The sequence below is a fragment of the Phaseolus vulgaris genome, chromosome 5 (assembly GCF_000499845.2).
Source record: "Phaseolus vulgaris cultivar G19833 chromosome 5, P. vulgaris v2.0, whole genome shotgun sequence".
In the NCBI taxonomy this organism is placed as follows: domain Eukaryota; kingdom Viridiplantae; phylum Streptophyta; class Magnoliopsida; order Fabales; family Fabaceae; genus Phaseolus; species Phaseolus vulgaris.
Window position 1 is genome coordinate 34,464,659 of NC_023755.2, and position 10,608 is coordinate 34,475,266.

Sequence of the window (10,608 nt, forward strand, 5' to 3'; positions counted from 1 at the left end):
TCAGATTGTATAATCTAAAATAAAAACATCATAAATATTAATTTGTAAATATTAATTTGTGGATGTTATAATCTTAGAAATCTTTAGATTCTATATTTCAGAATTTTTAAAATCAATAAAATATAATGTAATTTTGATATTTTAAAAAGTATGGAAGTGGAGAATGAAAATATAGAATTACAGGAAAAAGTTCCCTCAAATTCATAACTAGGCCTGAGAGGTCCAAATCAATAAAATTCATCGAATTTTTTGGACTTCCAGAGTCTGTTTTTAGCTGCAATCATTATAGTGTTACTTTTTTTTTTTAGTTTCATAAAAAATTGAAGGTTAGATATTAATTAGGAGACTTTGACAGTTATCATGCACTAGAAACACTAATTTATCATAAGGTACAATATTGTGTGTTGCAGAAACATGGAGGATGTTGCACATGGGTAGGGAAAAGACAGAGTTCACATATTAATTCATGGAACCTTCCCTACTTTGGCTTCAATTACCTACCACAGTTAGAAACTAGGGGATGCAATAGATTCTGGGATTAAAATATTAGAATTAGGTTGTGGTATGGAGGAAGAAAAAATGAGAACATGTGGTCCAAATCCCGAAGCTTAAGCTCCCCTTTTGCCGTCCAGAAAGATACGTGATAAGTGAGAATGGATATTATTCCTAAAAAGTTGTTCAGTTTGTGCAGAGGTTGTTAGTTGCCGGCCATTTTCATATACAATCACACAGAATGTCAGCAGGAATAAAGATACATCAAGTAACATTCTTTGTCCTCCAAACCAAACCACTCAAGACATTTCAGAATAGGGTAAGCTTATTTCCTGCTTCAGATCTAAAGAAGACAGAATACAGTAGTTTGCATGTTTCTTCACTCTCTGCTACTGTTCTCAGTTCATCACTTTTGTCACTTCTGTTTTTGTAAATTCTCACCTTAGACCAAAGAAATAATGAGAAAAGGAAATCACTTCTATTGACTTTTTTTTTACTTTACTAAAGTAATTCAGTATTGGATTTTGAACATTCTAATTGATTTCATAATTGAAATAATATTATTATTACTTATTATTACTTATTTTTATTTAAACATATCAATGATAAACTTGACTTCTTTTAAAATGAGTGTAGATTGATGCAAGTTAAGGTTTGATCTTAAATTTCTATAAAACTTGGCTCTGCTTCAATTTCCTTTTTCTGTTGGTGTTTGGAACCTTTGAAATGTATGCGTATGATTGCTTGATGTATTTTAGGGTATTTAGGGACGACGATTTTTACTTGTTGGTTTGGCAGGCATTGCTAGATGGTTTCGGTATGTATAAGGGTTGATCCCCTAAAGTGATTAGCATTTATATATTTGTTATTGCTAATAAAAAAAATCAATAATATTAGTACAATCAATTAAATAACATTATTATTCAGTAAACATGTGCTTTATTTTTCTCTACCCTATTTTAATTTATTGTATTTCTGTTCTCATTACTAAAAAAATAAAAAAATTAATTCCATGATATAATTTTTAGAAAATTTTAAATTGATTAATTTCCAAGTTCTATTTTTGTATTTCACTTTAAAAGTTGTATGTAATTACTTTCAATTTTAAAGAATTGTGAAATTTGACAACCGATTTTTAATTCAACCATCATACCACTGTTTCTATTAATAATAATAATTTAATTTACATTTTAATTAAATATCTTAATTAAATATTTTTATCATTAAAATTTCCTTGTCATTTGGTTATTTAAAAAAAGAGAGTTGGTTTTCAATATATCTTTTTTCAATTTTATATATATATTCCAATAAAGAATTACGTTTTAAAAATGTTTAACTGAGCGGCTTTTTGATGACTTACGAATATTTAATTTATTTATTAAGATATCTGAGCTTAATTATTTTGAATTTAGTATTTACATTGTGTTTGCAAGTTAATATATATATGTTTTTCAACTAATTTCGAGTAAAGTAGATCCTAAGATATTAAGTCCTTTACAATGTATTTTTTTCCATGTAAGATTAGAATTCATTTTTTTTTCTTTGCAAATATGTTTAATTGAAGGAAGGTAAAAAAAGGAATTAAAAGTAAAAATATTTTAATTATATTTTTTGTAATAAAAAGAAAATGAAAAAAATGGTATCATGTACATAAAATATCATAAATATATATTTTTAAAATACAAAATATTTTTAAAAATATATAGTGTTTGGTATGAGACCATTTTTTCATAATAATCACAAATTTCCTATGAATGATGACTAAAATTTATATGATATATGACAAAAATATTCTTTGACATATTGAAAAGTAATGTAATATATTCACTATAAATTTTAATTATGTCACACTAAATTAAGTTATTTAACAAAAATAGATATATTTTTATTGCAGTAAAAAAATCATTGAAAAAAGCTAAATTCTAAATTTTTTTCAGAAACAGTTTTCTGAAAAACTTAACTTAAAAAGAATTCCTTAATTTCCTAAAGATATTATGTTTTAAAACCCAAACTAAACATTCTATTATATAAGGTCTCCTTAAGTTATAAAACCTCACCTTTAATTTTATTTTCTTCATGAGTTTAGAAAGATTGTGAAATTGGTGAATCTTGTCCATTATTTTATTCTTTTCTCCTTGCTTAATAAAAGAATATGATTTTACAATCTTTATTCTTTCTTCTAGACTGTTCTCCTACCAACTATAGTGTTAAAGAGAGAGTCCTGTTTCTTTTTGGTTGTAACATGCAGACATCAGTACATGGTATTTGAATATATACTTTATTGTCTATGTCAGTGGAAAAATTAGATAACATTTTTGTAAATCTACTATATAGTCCGTGCTCACAGTGAGGTTGATAAACAAAATTATGAGACATCTGAGTACCATTTGCCATATATTAATTCTTCCAATAATATTGCATGGTAGACAAAGTTCAACGTAAGAAGCATATAAACTTGTCATGTTGTACCAAGTTGCTTCAAATCACTGGGACCTTTAATTCTTGTGGCGGGGGCACAGGAGAAACATGTTCCTGCAAAAGTCAATGCAGTACACATCACCAAGCAATACAAAATTTCATTCACACAAGAGAATGTGACTAGGTTAAGTGTGAGGGTGTGGCACATGATTGATGCTAATTAATGTTGAGTCACTTGGTGGGGGACCATGATTTCAAAACTCAATATATGTTTCTTTTTTGGGCTATCCAAATGCTTCATTCACTTCTTCTTGGTTTGGCTTTCTATGTGCTTGGATAACCATACCCCAAAAATTATGCAGATATCATGCCTTTCTGAATATAGCAAATGAAGAACCTTGGATTTATAAAAAAAGAACCAGAAAAAGTATCAGAAAAGTAGAGTGCTTAAGTCGCAGTTCAACTTTATTGGAAGTAATAAGTTGGTGGTTGCTTGCATTTGGCAATGCTTTTGCTGGGGGCAATGTAAATTAAGTAATTAGGGATAATGTTGCAGAAGGATTAATGTAAATGAAGAATCTGGTCTCAATATGTTCGTAAAAACTCATTATATCAGTAAAAGTTAGAGTACTGCCAATAAGAATAGTTTCTGGGTAGGGAAAAACTATGATTTTGAAAAATATATAGTAAATTTAAGTTTTGTATAAATGATATAATTGGAACCATAAGTGTTGTATTTTATATAGTTTTGTATTTTTTTTTAATTCTAAGAGAGAAGTCAAATCTTGATATCTTAGCTAAGTATTTTTTAAAATTTGGTGATAAATATATTTCATACCTTATAACATTGGTCTTTCCTTTTTCATATCTAACTTCCTTACCACTCTATTTGCAATGAACAAAAGAGACAATAATAATAATAAAAAGAATTCAATGACAGGTCCTTTCACTGTCTGGTGTTGTTTAAGGAAAGGAAAAACATAAAAAAGAGAGTAAGTGTGATCCATTACTTTGAACAGAAAGGAAGAAGAACTTTTCGGTAATTAAAATGCCAATTTAGCTTATCTTATACACTTCTTATTTTTTAGTTAGAAATATTATACATATATAATTTTATCATCTTCTTCAATAAAAGGAGAGATGCTCAAATGGTAAGGAGTATTTGATTTGTTTTGTATTCTCATGCTTCGGGTTTTGTTAATAATTATAAATTATTGTATCATTTTCCTTTTATTTTTCGTTTTAAGCTTTTACAAAAGAAGTAATCCAAAAAATATATTTTTCTAACTATTTTCCGTAAAATCCAAAAACCATTAAATAAAATTGTGTCATTTTTTATTTGTTAGTAAATGTACTGGTAGGCACCGGACGAACGCACGTGGCCGACCGGCCTTATACACAATAAATGGAAACAAACGCAGCCGTATACACAATAAATGTAAGGGCATTTATGTGACAAGCTAAGGTGGTTAAGATACACCTCCGAAGAATAAGGAATATGCGTTTAGAGAAGATATGTTCCCCGGGTATTCCGGAGCACGACTGACAAGACATATCCATAACCACCCAACCTCCGAAGATTAAGGAATATGCGTTTAGAGAAGATATGTTCCCCGGGTATTCCGGAGCACGACTGACAAGACATATCCATAACCACCCTGAGCCCAAGGGATAGAAAGCCCATTAGGCAATCCTATAAATACTGTGCTCAAGCCAGAGAAAGGTACGTTTTCATTCACTTACGAAACTGCGCTTAGAATCTCATACTTACTTGAGCGTCGGAGTGCCTTCGCAGGTACCCTCCCCCGCCCGACCAAAGTGGATAGCACGAAGGGACGACCGACCAAAGGAGACAGCAAGAAAGGACAATCGACCAGAGGAGAAGAAGATCAACACGTCAGCAATTACACCACGTCAACCGACCGTGCCTGGGCCCCATCTCTCCACTCAGGTACAATTGGCGCCCACCGTGGGGCCGAGGCAAGTCTTCAATTTTTGAAGCTATAATGGTTGCGACAAGAAACAACAACGACGCTATGGCAGAACAGATGACTATGATTCAAATCCTCCAAGCTCAGATGGAGGAACTGCGACAAAAGGGGATGGAAGACCATCGTCAACATGAAGAAGATAGACGCCTCCAAGAAGAAGATAGACGCCGCCAAGAAGAAGAAATCGCCTTATTAAGAGAGCAGAATGCACGACTCCAACAACAGGTCGATAATCCCGAACGAGAAGGCCAATCCCATATGGCCGACCGAACCGCCTCTCGCATACCTACACCTGCCAATACCAATCCTGCTTCCAGAGCTGAAACAGTCGAAAGAAAGTCAAGTAAAAGGGGTCATCCTTTTACAGACGAAATTATCACCACTCCACTTCCTGACAAATGGAGAGGCCTCGTCATTAAACTCTATGACGGCTCGACCGACCCGGACGAACACTTAAATGTCTACAAGACGCAAATGACTTTGTATACCACAGATAACAATGTGTGGTGTAAAGTATTTCCCACGTCGCTCCAGGGAGAACCTCTTACCTGGTTCACAGAGCTGCCTCCAAACTCCATTAACGATTTTGACATCCTAGCCGCAAAATTCTCCACTCAATATGCCACTAGCTGACCGCATCACATGTCCTCCATGTCTCTCCTAGCGGTACAACAAGAAAAAGGTGAATCTCTTAGAACCTTTCTAGATAGGTTCAACAAAGCATGCATGAACATCCGAGGGCTCAAACAAGAGGTTGCATTGCACCATTTGGTATCGGCCATCCGACCGAGCCGTTTCACTGAAAGTCTCATCAAGAAACCACCTCAAGACATGGAGGACCTTCGAACTCGAGCAACCAAATTCATGCAAATCGAAGAACACATTGATTACCATCAACGGTTCAAAGCTGTCGGATTCGGAGCCCTTAAAGACCAAACTCAAAGTAAAGAAAAAGAAGTCGAAACCGAACGAACCGTCCGAACCACTCTGAGGTCCGATCGGAATAGGGGAGGCCGAATCCCCAGGTTTAACAATTACACCCCTTTAACTGTGCCGAGGGGACGAGCCCTAGATGAAGCACTACAAACGGACCTAATCCCGACATTGAAGCAGTATCAAACACCACCGAATGCAGATACTGCTAAGCGTTGTCAATACCATCAGAATTTCGGTCACACGACCGAAGGATGTCAAGCTTTGAAGGATAAAATTGAAGAACTCATCCAAGCTGGCCATTTACGGCAGTTCGTCAAGAGGACAAGGAGTTCAAGATCCCCACCACGGAATACTGACCGTCCTTCCCGTGGTGTCGACCGGTCGTACCGTAACGATTACAAACACCACACTGACCGTAGCCAGACTTCACGAAAACGCAGCGAAAGCCCCGTTCGGCGTACACGCGCCCGTAGCACAAGTCCCGACCGAAGCGCCCGACCTCGCCAACGAGTCCGCGAAGTCATCAACATGATTGCTGGACCCGTTAACTTGGGCGAACCGAACCACGAAGTTAATTATATAGCTGGAGGCTTTGCCGGTGGCGGGTGCTCAAATTCCGCCCGAAAGAAACATCTCCGAGACATCCAATCCGCTCATGCTACCACAAGGAGGCGTCCACACATACCTCCGATCACCTTCACTGACGATGACTTTACAGCTATAGATCCAGCCCAGGACGACCCTATGGTAATCACTGTCGAAATTGACAAGTTCGCAATTGCCAAGACCTTGGTCGACCAAGGTAGCTCAGTCGACATATTATACTGGGAAATCTTCAAAAAAATGCGCATTCCAGAATCAGAAATTCAACCCTATAACGAACAAATTGTAGGGTTCTCAGGTGAACGGGTCGACACTAAGGGGTATATAGACTTGTATACAACCTTCGGTGAGGAAGATGGTCTCCACAAAACAATAAACGTACGATATCTGCTGGTTAACGCCCAGACTTCTTACAACATCCTGCTCGGCCGGCCGTCTATCAACAGATTAAAAGCCATTGTTTCCACCCCACACTTAGCCATGAAATTCCCTTCGGCCACTAACGACATTGCAACCATCCATGTCGATCAAAAAACTGCTAGGGAATGCTATGTAGCAAGTTTGAAAAGTGAGCCAACTCGACGACTCTATACAACCAATATGGACGACCGAGTCCCGCAAAAACGAGGACGTTCCCCCACACGGCGTTCCGGACGACACATGTCCCGTCGTCAAATGATAGCCCTTGTTGACCTCGACCCTCGCATGGACGATCCCCGTATGGAAGCAGGAGAAGACTTGCATCCATTCCCGCTTCGCGATGATCGCCACACTACGCACATCGGTACTTCGCTGAAACCGGACGACCGAATGGCCATCGGGACGACACTTGTTAAAAATGCCGATCTTTTCGCCTGGACGGCCGCTGATATGCCTGGCGTAGACCCACAAGTTATCACTCACCGATTATCACTGTATAGAGAAGCTAAGCCAATAGCTCAAAAGAAAAGACATATAGGCGAGGAACGACGTCAAGCCGCACGTGAGGAAGCCGACAAATTGTTACAGGCTGGATTCATTCGGAAGGCCCATTACACCACATGGCTAGCCAACGTGGTTATGGTGAAGAAAGCGAACGGAAAATGGCGTATGTGTGTTGATTACACAGACCTCAATAAAGCTTGCCCAAATGACTCGTATCCTCTGCCTACCATTGATCGTCTCGTCGACGGTGCAGCCGGGCATCACATCCTCAGCTTCCTTGATGCCTACTCTGGCTATAATCAAATCCAAATGCACCCGGCCGACCGGAAGAAGACGGCCTTCATGACTGATTCCGGGAATTTCTACTATGAAGTGATGCCCTTCGGACTCAAAAATGCCGGAGCCACTTATCAAAGACTAATGGACCACGTATTCCACGACATGATTGGTAGGAATGTTGAAGTCTATGTCGATGACATCGTCGTCAAGTCCGACTCATGCAAACAACATATTGCCGACCTAAAAGAAGTTTTTCAGGCCCTCCGCCAACACCAGATGCGACTCAATCCGGACAAGTGTGCGTTCGGCGTCGAGGGGGGGAAGTTCTTAGGTTTTATGCTAACTCATAGAGGCATAGAAGCTAACCCCGAGAAGTGCAGAGCTATCTCCGAAATGCGAAGTCCCAACTCCATTCAGGAAATTCAGAGACTTATCGGCCGACTCACCGCACTATCCAGATTTGTTCCTAAACTCGCCGAACGAACGAGGCCCATCGTCCGACTACTGAAAAAAGCATCCCGCTTCGAGTGGTCGACCGAATGTGAGGAAATTTTCCTCGATTTGAAAACTTTTTTATCAACCCCGCCGGTCATCCAGAAACCGGACGCACGAGAACCCATCATAGTCTACCTCGCCGTTTCACACGAAGCCGTCAGCTCAGTCTTAGTGCAAGAAATTAATTTTGAAGAACGGCCGGTTTACTTCGTCAGCCGCGCCCTTCATGGCGCCGAAATCCGATACCAGATGATCGAAAAGGTAGCCATGGCCCTCATCATTACCGCCCGACGAATGCGTATGTATTTTCAGAATCATCGGATTATTGTTCGGACAAATTACCCTATTGTAAAGATCCTCACTAAGCCAGATTTAGCCGGACGAATGATCGGTTGGACGATCGAACTATCCGAATTCCATATTCAGTACCAACCACGCGGAGCGATCAAGTCGCAAGCTCTCGCCGACTTCGCAGCTGAACTCACTACTTCTTCAGCCGAGACCGAACATTCATCATGGATCTTATATGTTGATGGCTCCTCCAACGAGAGGTCGTGCGGCGCTGGAGTTGTTTTGGAAGGCCCCGGCGAGATTGTCATCGAGCAAGCCCTCAAATTCGACTTCAAAGCTTCAAACAATCAGGCCGAATATGAAGCCATATTAGCCGGTCTACGTCTCGCTCAAGAATTAGAAATCACTAAGTTAATTTGCAAAAGTGATTCCCGGCTTGTCATCGGTCAGCTTAACGACGAATATGAAGTCCGAGAAAGCTTTTTACAGCGATACTATCACTTAGTCAAACAGTCGATGAGCACCTTTTCTGAAATTTCTATGCAGCACGTTCGACGCGATCACAATACCCGCGCGGACGCCTTGTCCCGGTTAGCAACCACGAAGTGTAAAGGAATGCATCGGTCGGTCATCCATGTTACGCTTGCACACCCAAGCATCGACCTACAGGAATGCCTGACGACCGACACGGAATCTACTTGGATTACCCCAATCAAGCAATATTTACTCAACGGCACATGTAGTCCTCTCGGCGAAAAAACCATGAAGCTGCAGGCCGCCCGTTTTGTCTTAATCGGCGACGACCTTTATCGCCGAGGTTATACCCAACCACTCCTTAAATGTTTGACACCAGACCAAGCTTCCTATGTCATCCAAGAGTTGCACGAAGGAATTTGCGGAACTCACTCCGGCGCACGGACAATGGCTGCCAAAATATTCCGGGCCGGATACTACTGGCCGACCGTCCAGGGTGACTGCACCAATTTCGTACAAAAATGTCTTAAATGCCAAGAGTTTGGCACTTTGTCCCATCAAAAGCCTGAGGAACTCCATTTTATGTTATCACCTTGGCCGTTCGTCCAATGGGGTATGGACATCATTGGTCCTTTCGCCCCCGGTAAAGGCCAGTGTAAATTCTTGCTAGTCGGCATTGATTACTTCACCAAGTGGATCGAAGCCGAGCCCCTGACTGCAATCACCGCCCGCAATGTTCAAAATTTCGTATGGAAAAATATCGTTTGCCGCTTCGGGCTTCCACAAATCATCATCACCGATAACGGTCGGCAATTCACCGACCAAACGTTAGCTGAATTTTACGAGAAGCTCCACATCAAACACATCGCTAGTTCAGTCGAACATCCGCAAACAAACGGACAGGCAGAAGCTGGAAACAAAGTTATTTTGAACGAACTGAAGAAACGTCTCGGCCCAGCAAAGGGCAACTGGACTGAAGAACTCTTAGAAGTATTATGGGCATATCGCTGTACTCCTCAGACGACTACACAAGAAACGCCGTACAACCTAACGTATGGCACCGAAGCTATGATCCCCGTCGAGATTGGCGAACCCTCTCTCCGCCGGCAAACCCTTGATCTTGATCTAAACAAGGAAAGCCTCTCGGTCGGTCTCGATCTCATCAACGAACTCCGGGACAAGTGTAGAATTAGAGAAGAAGCATGCAAAATTCGGGCGGCCAGACGATACAACTCCAAAGTTAAACCAAGATTGTTCCACAAAGGCGACTTAGTATGGCGAATGCGAAGCAGCGCACGGAAGGAAGGAGGCAAGTTCTCCAGCAATTGGGAAGGACCTTTCCGCATAGCAGATACGGCAGCCGGTGGAGCCTATTATTTAGAATATTTATATGGGAAGGAAATACCGAGAACGTGGAATGCCACACATCTCAAATTTTATTACAGTTGAACTTTAATAATAAAAGTGCACTCTTTCCTCGCTCGGTCGGTTTTTCCCTAAGCAGGGTTTACGACCGGGAAGGTTTTAACGAGGCACTAAATTAAAATCCAAATCTCCTAGTCCTTTACTCAATTCATATCTCGTTCGGATTTATATATGCCTCGCTCGGCATCAGAATTATTACTTTTAACGTAGTCAGAATTATATATGCCTCGTTCGGCATCAGAATTATTACTTTAACGTAATAATAATTATTTATGCCTCG

General features: G+C 39.8%; 1 protein-coding gene across 1 annotated transcript; it reads left to right on the forward strand.

The window, feature by feature from the left end:
• The first annotated feature begins 5,627 nt into the window (after positions 1 to 5,627).
• Positions 5,628 to 10,352, forward strand: LOC137834366 (uncharacterized). The gene is made up of 2 exons (XM_068642422.1): positions 5,628 to 7,527; positions 8,332 to 10,352. Exons 1-2 carry the CDS (start codon positions 5,628 to 5,630, stop codon positions 10,350 to 10,352), a joined length of 3,921 nt encoding a protein of 1,306 aa, XP_068498523.1.
• The last annotated feature ends 256 nt before the right edge of the window (positions 10,353 to 10,608 follow it).